At 48.3% G+C, this 15448-nt stretch overlaps 1 protein-coding gene across 2 annotated transcripts; it reads right to left on the bottom strand.

Annotated features, from left to right (window-relative positions):
• Window positions 1-2737: 2737 nt before the first annotated feature.
• ARMC5 (armadillo repeat containing 5) lies at window positions 2738-15233 on the bottom strand. 2 transcript variants are annotated; one of them, XM_020807313.3, is made up of 6 exons: window positions 14811-15233; window positions 13318-13425; window positions 11968-12802; window positions 10012-11279; window positions 6687-6819; window positions 2738-4683 (listed from the first exon to the last, which is right to left on the bottom strand). In XM_020807313.3, exons 1-6 carry the CDS (start codon window positions 15133-15135, stop codon window positions 3891-3893), a joined length of 3462 nt encoding a protein of 1153 aa, XP_020662972.3. In that variant the 5' UTR covers window positions 15136-15233; the 3' UTR covers window positions 2738-3890. The 2 variants fall into 2 exon arrangements, with proteins under 2 accessions (XP_020662972.3, XP_072832955.2); XM_072976854.2 differs by lacking the exon at window positions 14811-15233 and adding an exon at window positions 13980-14476.
• Window positions 15234-15448: the final 215 nt, after the last annotated feature.

Below are 15448 nucleotides of genomic sequence, written 5' to 3'. Positions count from 1 at the left end.
TCAAGTTATGGGAAAGAGAATAAAATACAGAAAGAGAATAAAATACAGACAATGAAACGCTGGAAAAGGGAATTGTGTGTTAGAGCCCTGGATATCCATTTCCAAACTCATCAGTCCTAGCAATAGCCAGGAAGTTCTGGTAGTTAGAGCTTTCACAGTTCATACTTGAGTTCATGATGATGTGATTGTCACTTTAAAATTTCCCACTTTCTGTGCCCACTGAATCCATACCTGCGCCGCGTATACTGTACATAAACCTATGTTTGAGACAAGTGGATGGTAATGCCAGGAAGCTCACACTGAAATAAATCTGGTAGTCTTTAAAGTGCTACACTTTTTTTGCTTTTATGGTTGCACACTTATGGGTAGGTTTGTGTAACATTCACAAACTCACTCTCCCTCCCAATAGAGGGGTATTGTCCTTTTTCCCTTTTGCCAGCTTCTTTTGATAAAGCCTTATCTGTCCTGATTAAATGCAGCAGCACTTAGAGTCCAGGTACAGAAAAAAAAAATGGAAATAGTGGTACAGTTTCTGAGTCCAAATGAGGCCACAAGGTCTTTGGACAGAGATGAGCTTTGGCTGAGTTGCAGCCGGAAAGCAGAAGGCGACCAGGATGGAGAAGAGAATTTAAATCTGCTAGGATTTAATTTGCTTTGGTTCAGAGGATGTTTATAGGAGAAAGGAAGCATAGATATAGAAGCCAAAAAAGTTGGGGAAAGAGACGTGTATAACTAATACATTTTGACAGAGTGCTGGACTAGGACCTAGAAGACATAGATTCAAATTCCAGAAGACGTAGATTCAAATCGAAACTCACTGGGAAGTGTCAGTGTTAAACCACTACTTGAATATCTCACATATCAATTCAATTTAAGTTGGTTAAAAGTGGAGACACTATCAGTCATAGCAGCTTTGAGGGCTATCTCATATTTGGTGGCTTTTATCTTCAGTTAAATATAATTACAGTATGCCTCTCTACCATTGTACACATTTCTTCACACAGAGAAAGAGGAGCAAAGACAGACTCGGAGAATATTGCTAGTAACAGCTAGCCACGAGGCTATAAGTAAGCCAGAATTATCTTGTTTCATAAAACTTCAATCACATTCACCAGCTAGTAGTTTTTTTCTCTGAAAGGCTGAGCACAGAGAAAGTCCTGGTATCAAGTGTGCTGGCCTAAACCAGGAAGACCCAGGGGAAATCTTGGCTGATAAAAAATCCCCACGGAAGCTCACTGTACAACCTTCTTCCTATCTTTCAGCATTGCCTACCTCACCAGGTTGCTGTTAAGAGTATACATGTAGCTCCAAATTCTGACAGCATATGAGTGCCTTACAACTGGAAGAAAGGCAGGGCATCAATAAAAGGGACAAACATAACCCAGGAGGAGAAACAGTGTGAGAGGCAGAGCCAAATCCTCCCTTCCCCAATGGGCTTAAGGAGATGGAAGACCCTCCACATCATAATTTGCTATTCCTCTCCTGGGCATCCTTGTGGCTGTATTGAGCTCAGAGGTGGTAGCTCTCTAAACAATTGAGGCACCACTTTTATAAAGACTTTCCAGCCCACAGAGCAATTTCTTTCCACTAATAGTACAAGACACCCGCTTAGTACTTTTTGCCTGTAACCCTGGAATGGTGTTTCCACTCAAGAACACACAATGCTCGTTTTAAAAAGCCTGCACAGTTCTTGTACTCATGGAGCTGTTGGGGATGCTGTTATTATTGCATTATTACGTTGTTATTATTATTATTAACAGCAGCTATAACGCAGGCTGGTCAACAATCTGTCACAGCGCAACTGGCTGTACTCTTTAAGCAAGCCATTTTAGGTTGCTGGCAAGATTGTTGATTCTGAATACTATAGAGCTGAGCTGGGAATCATGCAGCACTCCTGCTTTAAAGTGGTAATAAAACCTTCCCACATGGCTCAAGAAATGAAGTAGGACCAGGGAGTAGTTCTACAGCTTCGAAACTTTCCTTATATGCTGTTGTCAAACATCTAAAAGAGCAGGATGCTTCTGTTAGGAGTTCCAGTTGTAATCCTACACCAACTTTCGAAGGAACTAGGCTGTATTAAGCAATAAGCCAGTGGCCAGTTTCTGCCAGCTGAGAAATGCCATGGAAAACCCAGAGGACAGCCGGCCTTCTAAAACGGTGGGCATCAGAAACTGGGATGGCTCAGGGGAGTCTCACCGGGAAGGGAACCCTCTCCCACCCCATCCTAGTGGAACAGCACTTAGAGTACTCAGGCTCTCAGGAAGTGGTTCCTCCCTCCCCTTTTTTGCCAATTCTGCGGACCATCTGGATGCAGTTAGGACCAGCCGTTTCCTGTTCTGCATGAGGAAAGGGGGTGGGGAGGGAGGAAGGGGTTGGCTGGAAGGACTCTCACTTCAATACGGAGAACCACAATTGGCACTGCAAGGGCAACCGAAGGAATATTCCCCACCCCCTTGCCCAGATGAGCGGGGGGGGGGGTGTCACACCTATATTTCAGCAAAGAAAGAGGGCACTGCTAGATAATAAGAATCAGATCCAGCCCCGACATTAAGAGCCAGTGTGGCTGGAAAAGAGATGAATCATCGTATGGCGACCCTGGCTCACTCTGCAGAAGGCTGCCTCCAAAGTATGTCCCAATCCACTCGGCAGGGATAACACACGGAGGCTCATTTCCACCCTGAAAGAGCCTAACCTCCCATTTGTTCCGTCACACACAAAAAAGGCAAAGCTACACATCTTGAGCACCTCTTTTGTTGTATATATTTCTTTATGTACAATAGCTTATATGCAGTATCATCCCAACGGCAGGACTGGGCCAGGCCCTTCTGTCCATTCAAGCAGCAACTTTTCGGGGGGGAAAAACATTCCTCAACAGTTCCCACCACCCGCTTTAGTGCTTTCGTGTGTGGAAAGGAAGCAAGCCTCTTGGTGTTCTTCAGCTCTCCTTCTGCCGCTTGGTGACATTGTAGGGGCCGTCGGCATTGGGGGCCCCAATTGCCTGAAAGACAACATCCTTAGGTCACATGCTGATGCTCCCTTTCGTGCCTCCTCTTGAAAGCCAGCTCCTCACATAGTGAAGAATTCTTCTAAGTGCATCTCCTGAGACTGGAGTCTATTCCTGAAATCACTGTCCAAAATAGAAAATTAAAAAAAAGAGAACAAAACACCAGAGCTTGGAAAAGTTACTTTTCTGGACTGCACATTCCAGAATTGCCGAGCATACACAGATATGGGTGATCCCCAAAGGTCTGAGAAGCACTATCAAAGGGGGAATCAATCTTCACATACCGCCTTTTATTTTCACCAAATCCTGTTCAGGTGGAAGGGATCCCCCTCCTCCTCCCTCCTCATATAAAGCTTCTGCTACTCCAAAGGAGAATCTGAAGCCATGTTTGGCCACCTGATGCCTCTGCTCTTCATTTGACTCCTTCCTTTATCTTTCTGTTAGCCAGCAGGGTAATCCTACTTCTCCCCTGTTCTTTTCCATCTTCTGTGCAGTGCCTTCCACCTAACCATGTGTGTCAGAGCTTGAATGAAATTTCCCAGAAATCCCAGTCACTGTGACCACTAGTCTTGCTAGCCAAGGGATTCTCTGAACTGTAGCCCAGAAACCAGCTTCTCCAAACTCTGCCTTACATAAACATATAATCTAGTTTACTAAGGGAGGTTTTACTCTTTTAACCATTCTTCCCAGTGATTTATCCGGTCAAGAGGGTAAACTTTCAAGATGGAGTGGGGCTATCCATTAACCCAGACCACCCTTTCTTTTTGAGTTTCATTCCATTTATTTCTCCATGGTCTTTGCCACCATTGTGCTTGCATGTTCTGTTGACAACGTCCGTACTTTGGTTGTGGGTGAGAAACTGGAACAAGAGACAGGGTACAAGTCATCATCCCAGCTGGCCTTCAGGGCTTGAGCCCCACAAGGATTCCATTATCACCCTGAGCAGCTCCTCCGCCAACCCACTAGGATTGCCAACTGATCGGAGCAGCTCAGCCAACAAAGCAGCCCGCTGAGTGGGTTTCACTCCCTCTTGGAGGGTGCAAGCGGCACACTTCTGAAGCAGCCGAGGTCGGTTCTGCTGTTCCGCTAAGCGGTACACTTCGCCAATGGTCCCGGGGCACAGGAAATTCTCACAAACAGCATCATCAACCAGACACTGGAGCTCAGGCAGGAGATATTGTTCTGCAACGATGAAAATCTCTTGAGCTAACACGAGAGCGATTGGGGCGCCGAGCACGGGGCAAGGCTTGCCACGGCAGCCATGTAGGAAGTGCATAAGAGCCCGGAAAGGCTCAGGTGACACACCGTGAAGTGTCACTGTAGTGCGATTTGATTCTGCAAACCCTCCACTCAACATGGCACGGAAGACTTCGGAGGCTTCACTGATGGCCTGGCGCAAGGCGGGCACCACGGGGCCCAAATCGAGCTGAAAGTGCAAGTCAGCCCTGCCGTCATCCACAAGGCAGGAGTAGAAGCAGGGCAGAGGAGAGTCCAGGCGGGGCCGCTTCAAGGCGGGAGAGGAGACCAGGGCAGGACTTGAAGCTGGGGAGCTCAGGAGGAGGGAGAGCGAATCTGAGGCATAGAAGACAAAAATGGGGTCAGCGTCCCGCGTCAGGACTCCTAGCAGGAGACGCAGGCCAGAGAGATCCAGCAGAAGCTTCCGGCAAAGGGAATCCTTCCTGTGGAAGACAGGAAGGGAACAAAGGAAGAACATCACACCTCTGACCTTTAGTTTGGTTCCTCTTCCCAAAATGTTCCAAAATTTACATCAATGTACTTTTGTTGCACATATGTAACCTTCTCCTTAGCTTTCTCTGAACTCTGAAATTTCACAATTTCCATGGTAATTCTGGAACTCCCTCCCATGGGAGGCTAGGCTGGGCCCACTCTTGCTGTCCTTTCGCAAGCAGGCAAAGACCTTTCTCTTCAGGCAGGCTTTTCTTTAGTGACTAACTGTCCGGGAGAGGTTTTAAAACTAGATGGTTTCCGTTTTGTTGCTTCTAGGATCAGTTTTGTGTGATAGATACACAGTGCGGTATAGCGGATAGAGTGACAAACCAGGACTCTGGAAATCAGGGTTTCTATCAAACATGGAAACTCATTGGGAGAGTGAAACTGGTAAAACTACTAATCAAATATCTTGTTTAGCTTGAAGCCTTATTAGGGTCACTATAAATTGGTTCCATCTTGATGGCACATGACAACACAAATCTGTTTTAGTAATAATTGACCTAACAGTCTTAATACAGTGGTGCCTCGCTTGACGATGTTAATTCGTTCCAGCGAAATCGCTGTAGAGCGAACGTCGTAAAGCAAAATAAAAAAGCCCATTGAAATGCACTGAAACCCGTTCAATGCGTTCCAATGGGCTGAAAACTCACTGTCCACCGAAGATCCTCCATAGGGGCGGTCATTTTCCATGCCTGTGCAGTGAGGAATCCGTCTCTAAGCACAGTGGGGGGCCATTTTCTTCAGCTGCTGGCCATTTTGAAACCCAACAATCAGCTGTTTCTGATCCTCATAAAGCGAAAATCGGTTTCCAAAGCAGGGAACCGATCATCGCAAAGCGGAAAGCCCCATTCAAACCATTGTTTTGTGATCACAAAAACCTCACCGTCAAGCGGATTCCTCATTAAACGGGGTAATCGTAAAGCGGGGCACGACTGTATAAAGTTATTAATTCATTTAATATTTGAATAATTCACTGTTTTAGTTCTAATATTGTGTTTTAAAAACGTAAGCCCCTTTGAGTCCTTTCTTAGGAGAAAGGCGGGCTGAACTATTTAAAATATTTTAAACAAACAAACTACAATTTCTTTCCTATACCTCCCTGTTTTACAATGAGCATAAGGATACAAGATGAGCTGTGCTGAATGAGACCCAAGACTAGTGATGGGCACTTATCACACTTTGGTGCCCCAGCGCAGTTCAGTGGATCAGGCCTACAGGTGTTGCATGAGCACCCCGGATTCCATGTCTTGTCAGAAAAAACACTGGGATCCTCCCTGTCCCGCCTCCTTCTCTGAATGGATGCCTGCAGAAAGAGGCGGAGCATGGAACACCCACACGACACCTGTGGGCCTGATCCGCCGAACTGCAGTAAATGTCGATCTCTACCAAAGAACAATCTACTCCAGCCTCTTATCTGCATAATGGCTCATGTTATTCTTACGGGAAGCCCACAAGCAGGCCACAAGAGCATAAGCAACTTCCCACTTGTAATCCTCACCAACTGAAACAGATTAAAAGGCACGCTGCTTTGATCCTGGAAATAACATGATTAAATAGTCATTGATCCCCTTCCCCTCCATGAATCTGTCTAATCCCATTTTAAGGCTGTCTCACGCTGCCCCTGGTGGAAATGAATTTCATCATTCAGCTATGTGAGAAATACTTCCCATTATTTATTTTTCCTGCTTAGCAGTCTTCACTTTTAGCAGGTATATGTGACAGAGGAGCAAACACTGGCTTGAAATTCTAATGCTCCCTACCCCAGATGGCTCAATCTGAGGCTGATCAACACCAAGAGCAAATTGTATCAGCCCAGCAGCCATCTGTCATTCAGAACAGCTGTGGCCATGGGGTACCCAGAAGAAGAAAGAGTTACGACCACAGAAATCAAAGCCACTGTACCTTCTTAGTCCAGCCTGGATGCCCCTCTGGTTGAAGGCATCAGACCTACCTGCAGATCAAGGGAAGGGCGAGTGCACAAGCTACTTGGTCTGATTCACAGCCTGACAGCAGCATATGAGTGAGGACGCCGACACCAAAGGGGGACTCCGCTTGGACACAAAGGTTCATCAGTAGCGTCTCTCCTGCAGGGGGAAGCAGAAGGAAAAAACAGTTCAGAAACTGAACTCAACATAGAGTGGCCCAAACTCAGATGGCCTTTGCTTCAACTCTTGAGTGGTAACAATATGTTTTGTCAGTGACAGGTGGTGACAGATTTTACTTTCTTGGGCTCTATGATCACTGCAGATGGTGACAGTAGCCACGAAACGTCTGCTTCTTGGGAGGAAAGCAATGACAAATTTCAACAGCATCTTGAAAAGCAGAGACATCACCCTGCCAACAAAAGTCCAAATAGTCAAAGCTAAGTTTTTTTCCTGTAGTGATGTATGGAAGTGAGAGCTGGACAATAAAGAAAGCTGACCGTCGAAGAATTGATGCTTTTGAATGGTGGTGCTGGAGGAGGCTCTTGAGAGTCCCCTGGACTGCTAGGAGAACAAACCTATCCATTCTAAAGGAAATCAAGTCAGAGTGCTCAATAGAAGGACAGATCCTGAAGCTGAGCCTCCAATACTTTGGCCATCTCATGAGAAAGACCCTGATGTTAGGAAAGTGTGAAGGCAGGAGGAGAAGGGGACGACAGAGGACGAGATGGTTGGACAGTGTCATCAAGGCTGCCAACATGAATTTGACCCAACTCCGAGAGGCGGTGGAAGACAGGAGGGCCTAGCATGCTCTGGTCCATGGGGTCACAAAGAGTCAGACACGACTAAACAACAACAACCAACAATATGTTTGGGGGAATGTATGTACTACACCAGTGGAACAAGTGGAACAAGCTCAGAGGAGGGCAACAAGGATGATCAGGGGCCTGGAAACCAAGCCCTATGAAGAAAGACTAAAAGAACTCAGCATGTTTAGCCTTGAAAAAATAAGACTGAGGGGAGATATGGTAGCACTTTTCAAATATTTGAAAGGTAGTCATACAGAGGAACAAGCTCTGTTCTTGATCATCCCAGAGTGCAGGACACGTAATAAAGGGCTCAAGCTACAAGAAGCCAGATTTAGGCTTAATATCAGAGAGAAAAAACTTCTTAGTTCTTAGAACAGTACGATAATGAAACCAATTACCTCTGGTAAGGGCTCCAACATTGGAGGCCTTCAAGGAAAATTGGACAACCATCTGTCAGAATTGTTTTGATTTGGATTCTTGCACTGAGCAGGGGGTTGGATTCAACGGCGTTGTAGGGCCCTTCCAACTCCATTATTCTAGGATTCTATGTTTCTCAGTGCCTCCTGTGAAGCAGAGCCAGCCTGTGTGGCCTTGGGCTATAGCTGCACAGTCCCAGGACACCCCAGAAGGGAATGGGGAACTATTTCTACTCTACCTGGAAAAATGTTGAAAAGGGTTGCCGTATTGAAGTCAGAATTGATTTGACAACACATGATTATTATTTAAGTGGGGAGCATATTTAACTCTGTGGTATATACAGAAGATGCTGGGCATAGTCTCCGAGGGGCTCCCTATAATGGTTACTTTTCAACAGAGATGGAAACCATGCAGTCCATGGGCCATTTGCACCCTCTTGTTTGTTTCTAAAACACCAAGATTCCTCTTGGACCCTTACAACACGACCTCACTAATTACAGTAGTACCTCGGTTTACGGGTGCCTCGGTTTACGTAATTTTCAGTTTATGAGCCGAAATCCATAAGAAATAATGCCTCGGTTTACATTTTTTACGGGGGGGGGGTCGTTGTATGAAAAGGACACATCAGGCCTGGAGGTTTCTAGTGCCGCTACAGCAATCCGCGCTCTGGTTTATGTAATTTCTGCATTACGTAACATCCCGGATGATGGATTAATTTCGTAAACTGAGGTATTACTGTAATTCATTAATTTTATATATATATATATAAAGCCGGGTTGGATGGGGGGAACCAACAGTGGTTGAAAGCCTTCAGGAACAGTTGTTCTGCTTTAAAACTAGGCTTTGGGACCTCTGCACTTTTAGGGTTTTGCAAAAGCAGAACTTCTATCCGCTTCTAGTCTCGTTTTTGCAAGGCGAGTACCTGTATTGCCTAGTTCACAGCTGAGCCCCACATCTACAAGTGATTCTGAGGCTAGATGTCACTGAGCCTTGACTAACAGTACATCCTGTGGCAATAAAGGTGCCTTTAGGAAATCCCAGTAACTTGGACAAGTTTTACAACAGTTCAAGGCACACACCAAAGAATGAAATGGGAACGAAAGAACTCCATATGAGAATCCCAGTGCAAGAATCTGAATCACAGCCCATACAGATACAGTACGCAATTCAGACTCACATCCCAAGATCTTAGGTCAGAGGTGGGCAACTCACAGCCCATGAGCCACATGCAGCCCCCCTGCCCCTCCCCCACTATGATGCTCCTACGGACTCCCCTCTATTGCTCTTCTCCTAAACAATAATGCCTGATCCTAGAACCCTTTCTCTGAATCCCCCTCACACTGTGGAGTTCCTAAAATATGCTCCTCCTATACACCCCCTTCCTGAACGTCCCTCACACTTCTCTTCCCATCCGGTTTCCCTTAACATGGCTCCCCTCACCTGCCATTGTCTTCCTCTCGTCCAGGGGTGGACAATTAGTTTCTATAGGAGACCACATGAAAAATCTGAACTGTGGGTAGTAATAGGCCCCCAATTTGTGGGTAGTTATAGGCCCCCATTGAGTGAGGCCCTGTGGTGAACGAACTACAAGGCTGACGTAGTTAACTCCCTAAACTTTTTAGAGAGTTAACTATGTGAGCATTGTAATTCATTCACCGTGGGGGGGGGGGGAGAGAAAAAAACAGACACTGAGCTAAGTCACCTGTCCTCTGTTCCCCCGCGGCCTTCCTCTCCGACTGTCTTCTATCCCGCGCAGGTGACGTGATGCGTCATCACGTCGCCTGCGCAAGGATCGCTTCCAGCCTCTTGAGCCGCAGGCTCCGCAGCCTGCGGCTCAAGAGTAACAGTCAAAACTTGCGAGATCCCAGCGTCAGACCTCGCAAGTTTTGCTTACTGCTGTTGGAGACGGGCAGGCCGGACAGGAGTGGCTCTCGGGTCGTATGTGGCCCGCGGGCCGCACTTTGCCCAGGTCTGCTTTAGTCCCCTCCAACATCACACAAAGATGCCTGCTTCGGCCCCAGTTGTGTTGTGCTCCAAAGGGTTTCTGGGGGATTCAGTGCTACCCTTAAATCCGAGAGATTACCCAATCTTGTCCTGCACTGCAGGGCCATCTCAGGAAAATGCCTACCAAATTCCTTGAACCTCTGGGTATCAAGCTTTCTGGCCTCCAGGTTCGCGGGCTCTTCCACTTCTTCCTCAGCTGTGACAGCCGCCACCGCCTGCTCAGGAGAGACCCCGAGGATTAACCAAGCACGGATGAGCGAGGCCCCATGGCAACGCACAAAGGCCTCCAGGCAGGCCGGGTTGCACGTGAGGCGATGGAGAAGCCGAAGGCAGCGAGAGGAGGGCGTGGGGCTCCCCGTGATGTAGTGGAGCAGCCCTCGGAGCACAGTCGGGGTGACTAGGCTGCGGCTGGGATCCTCCACTTGAGAAAAGCGTGAAAGCAGCAGCAAGGCGGGCGCTTCGGGGGCTTGGAGCTCTCTGTCGCCCCCGTATGGTGAAAAGGAGAGAGGCAGAGCTAAGGAAAGCAATGGGGAAGAGGTCTCCCCAACAGGGCGTGACACTTGAGGGGGTGTTGTTTGCTCGGATGCTAGCCGATACTTGGCCCGACGCCTCCAGCAGGCAGTCGGTGTCCTTGCTTCATCGGGAGAACCCAAGAGGTTCTGAATGCTTGGCTTTGGGCGAATCAAACAGGCTTCGTCTGCAGCCGGTGATTTAGCAAGAGATCTGGAGGACAGCTGACTTTGGTCACTCTTGTCTGGAACCAGCATCTCTGAAGTCAAGTGCCATTTCTTGAGCCCAGGCTCACTTTGGTCTGTTATTAAAGTGATATAGGCTGACGGGTCCACTTCTGCATTTCCTTTTGCTGAATCCAGCATCACTGAATTTGGTGCAACCCCTGAAGGTTTGGAGCAGGGCAACCTTGGCCTGTTCTGTCCTGGAAGTCTTTCCTCTACATGGGTCGCCCCTGGTTCCTTCTGCTGCTCACTGGTCCCATTTATTTCTTCCTCCTTCACACCATCCGAATCTGACATCTCCGTGACTGGTTCTGAACGGGGACTTCCAGGTTCACACATTACAGGCATTGCCATAGAGCAGTTGCTCTGCTCTGCGTGTAGTCCATCCTGCTCTCCTGAATGTAATACCTCAGACGCACTAGCCTGCCCCACAAGGGAAAAATCCAATAATGGGGAATTTATGAAATCAGGGGATTCAGCCCTGGGTTGGATATTGACTCCAGAAGTAGTGTGACAGGGCCCTGGTGGTTCATCTGATAGCTCCTGATTGGGACTGACACATCCCTGGGCATCTAATTCGGAAAGAGTGGTATCTGGAGACCACTGTGGGGAAAGTTCACCTGGGCTGGCAATATAGCCTTCAGAGAGAAGCCAGGATCTGCATTGGGTAGGGGAAAAAGTGAGATAGAGAGATAAGCCATGAGATATATTCACTTATTTATTGCACAGATATCCCACCTTTCCTCCGCAGTAATTAGGTTTTTTTTTTGGGGGGGGAAGAAATGGGATATTTATCATAAGACACTATAGAAATAAAGGTAGAAGGCCCAAATTGCCTCTTAGTCTGTAATGAATCTGTCATCACATGCACGGACCCATTCTTAGAGCTGTACTAGCATGCCAGAACCATATGTGGCACCGCATGGTTATGAAGTCATAAAGACTTCAAATACCAAAAAATCAGTTCTCAAATACCTAGATGTCCCTCATTTTTACAGAACATTCGAAGTGCAGGCTTGAAGGTCACATAACTTTTTGTTTTCTTTGTTTGCTTACTTGCTTTCCATCTGTTTTTACTGACAAAGGATCTGCATTTCCTGGGCACAAAGACTTACAGACCTCACTACCCACAGGAGCCCTCCGCCGACAGCTTTCCAAAACAGCCCCAGATTTTCCCCCTTCTTACAGGACCAAGGTAAACAAGCTGGTGCCCTTCAGATGTTTTGGACTACAAATGTTGTAAGCAATGGCCAGAAACTATGGGGGCCAGTAGTCCAAACTGCAGGCTGCTTACATCCTTAATGCTCCCCACGACAGGGTGGCACTCAGCTCAAGACATCGGTTACCTGAGACTCTGAAAGCTAGAGGACTCTGCACCAGGTGTGGTCTGTTCTCCACGCCGCCCTTCGGGAGGGAAGTCAAAAGAAGCGGCATCTCTCTCATCGTCATGATCCTCCTCCTCTTCATCATCTTGTTCTTGGCCTCTCCACTGCCCCAGGGCTGACAGCCTGCCAACCAGCAAAGGCACCAGCCCGCCAGCCTGCAGCACCTCCAGAGCCTCTTCATCATAGAAGAAAGCAACAAAAGCTACCACCAGGCGGGCATGGGAGGAACTCTGGCATCGATCCCTCAGCAAGGACAGCAACAGCTCCAGCCCTCCAGCTTTCCGGATCCTACTTCTGTTGACCGCCTCCCGGCACAGCAGGCAAAGAGCTTTTATTAAAGGGTGAAGGGAGGTCCCAAGTGCCCCAGCTCCGTGTCGCTGTCGGATCTCCCTTATCAGCACTTCCACACCCCCAGCATTGCCTACTGCTGGCCTCAGCATACCCTGCAAGCAAAGGTTGGCAATGGCTCCGATGGCTGACTCCCGCACTGCTTGTTTATCATGGCTGGCCAAGGCCACAAGGGGGGCCACTCCACCCCCCAGGCTGAGCTGCTCAGCACAGTCACGACTGCAACCCTTGGTTAGCTCAAGGAGGGTACGCACGGCTGCCCCAACTAGGGCAGCATCATCCAGCGAGGAAGTCAAGCGCTCAGCGATGGGCCGGACAGCCCCCTGCTGTGCCAGCAGAAGGCGATGGGCAGGAGTGTCCGCCAGGTAGCGCACCGCACGGATCACACTCTGTAAACACTCGCTGTCCTGGGAGGTGGTTAAGACCTGGACCAGCGGGGGCACCGCTCCTGCAGCAGAAACACGGATGGGGGAAGAAAGACAACCCTATTATAAAATGTTGCATTTACCTATATCTCTACAGTCAGCTGGCAAACCTCCCAAGCCAGACAGACCTTCAGCTGCCAGATCTCTGTACCTTCTCCGTCCTTGACTGTTCCCCTTTTTCGTACAACGGCAAGGACACTAAGTGCAACCAATTTAAATATTACAAATATGTCCTATCAGGACTGACAAGTAGCCCTAGAATTTTAAGCAGATCACTTTGTCATACTATCTGCCTCTGGCTGTTAGGGGCCTACAAAAAACCAGGACCAGCCTGCACAGATGGGTGTCCAAGTTAATGTATTTCCCTCCTGAAACAGAGAGTACCTCATTGTGGATGAGGGAGAAAGGCTGCCACTCCTCCTGCATTCAGAGCAGTAGGAAGCCTGTAGTCCTTTGTGCATATAAAACACATACTGTCCAAATCTTAAGAACTGATCCAACCCATAAATCTCATCCAGTGTAGCATCCTATGTTTCACCTGCTTCGTGGATGGCCTGACAGTTCTCCGAGTCTACAGCCAAGTTGCCAAGAGCCCGGGCTGTCCGGTTCTGGATGCTTTCCGCAGCAAGCGATTTCAGAATAATAACTACAAACACAGAATTGGGGGGGGGGGGATAAAAAAATTCAGTGGTAAAGTCATAAATAGCTTACAGAGCCATAGCTGAGTACTTCTGTTATGGTAAAGAGTCCTGCAACATATAGGTTTAGCTGTCCCTCAGTCCACTACAACACAGTTAGCTCTGGGGAGGATCAACTGTTTAAACAGGACAGCATTTGCCAAATGATTCCCTTCTCTGCTCGATCCAATCTTATCTATTTATCATAAACAGCTGGCCTTCTGGCCAAATATTCAGCCTTCTATACTCTGAGATGCCCCAGTGTCTAATACATGCTGTGTAATATGCTGATTTTTGAAAAGTTGCAGGTCTTTTCCACAATATCAAAAGGTAGCAAAGGCACTGTTTCTCAATTACACATAACATCTGAAGTCTTGCTCCAAAACCAACTTCTGCTAACTTCCCTATAGTCCCTCATCAAATGTATTCATAACTGAAATAGTTCCACAACCCAGCAGTAAAGACTAATCAGGTGGGATAGGAAAATATAATATTAATAGAATTTGGGATTGATTTGAAGTACCTTTTGACATCACCCTATTTAAAGGATGACGCTGTGGCACTCGCCCATCAACAGCCAGGTGGCGTGCCAACTGCAAAAATAGCAGAAAGCAAATTACAGCAAGCTTGGGCATAATCTCCAGTTGCATCACCTTAACCTCAGAGCTAGGCAGACATTACAGCACATACCCCTTCCAAAGAGTCACAAGTTCAACAGGAGTTGCTCTGAAATTCACAAATATAGGTATTGGAAAACAACACGGAAGGCTTAAACTGGCACAGAACTCAAAACTTTTTAAATACCCGATGCGACATGTACAGATAATGAATTCCCTCTTCAAATCCATAAAGCAAAGCTTGGCAGGTCCATCTGGCAACCCTCACAACATTTCAGAAAACAACATTCCTAAGTAATCGAAGGAGCGGGCGATATTGAGATAGACAAGTCACCCGAAATTACCGTGTCCTATATTGGAAAACTGGGGAGTTCCAAAGCTAAAAGGGATGTGGGACTACATTCTACCAGATCCCACGCACCAAAAGGGGAATCCTATGAAATCCACGGCTCCCTTCCCTTTCCCTAGAGACTTCAGCCTCCATTGCTGACAAGTGAGAAAGCCCTCTGAACCTTACCCGACATCATGTAGACAGGCACCCCTCGAGGAAGGGCTCCCTAAAATTTGGAGGACCCCCAAACTACAGCCCCCCAACCCATTCACCCACCCACCCTCAAGTGTGACACCCCCCTCCTCAGGGTGCTCACTCAGCACTTCCTACTGGTCGAGGGGGTCCCAAGCCATTGCAAAAGGCACCTCATGCGTTGCACCCCAAAAACGGAGGGGGGCTCACTCACCAAGGGGCGGGATCCCCCCAAGCTCGCGCACCTGGGTGCGGCTGCCCCCCTCCGTGCAGCAGTTGCCCAAAATACTCAGGGCCAGGTCCAAGGTGCGTCGGGGCCGGGGGGCGCCAGCCAGGACTCCCAAGAGGGGCGCCAGCCCCCCACGCGTCCTGAAACGGGCAATGCCCCCCGCTTCCTTGATATGGTGGGTCCGGAGGGCCAGGAGGGCCTTGCCGAGGCCTGGCTCGGTCCCCTTCTGCAGCTGAGCCAAACAGTAGCCGAGGGAGCCGGTGGGGGTGCTAACCCCACCCCCTGTACCCCTTGGAGCAGGAGCCGCCATCTTGGAGAGGAGCCCCCCTAACTCAAAAGGCAGGGTGGGTTAAGTCATCCAAGCAAGCCGTCCCAGGAGCATTGTGGGAAGTGTAGTTCTTTCCATAATGGCGAACGGGAAGAAAAACTACAACTCCCGAGATACAATGCCATCTTCCCTCGTGGCCGCGAGCGGCATGAGGTATGCCGGTGATTGTAGTCCCTTTGCCGGCCATCGTCCATTAACTGTGTGGGAAACATCTCTCGGAAAGGGACACAAGTCCCATAGTGCCATGCGCCGAGCAACCGCGCTGTCATAGGATGGAGCGAGGCATGATGGTAGA

Source organism: Pogona vitticeps, chromosome 6, assembly GCF_051106095.1.
Source record: "Pogona vitticeps strain Pit_001003342236 chromosome 6, PviZW2.1, whole genome shotgun sequence".
Lineage (NCBI taxonomy): Eukaryota > Metazoa > Chordata > Lepidosauria > Squamata > Agamidae > Pogona > Pogona vitticeps.
This window is presented reverse-complemented; position numbering and strand designations above follow the sequence as displayed.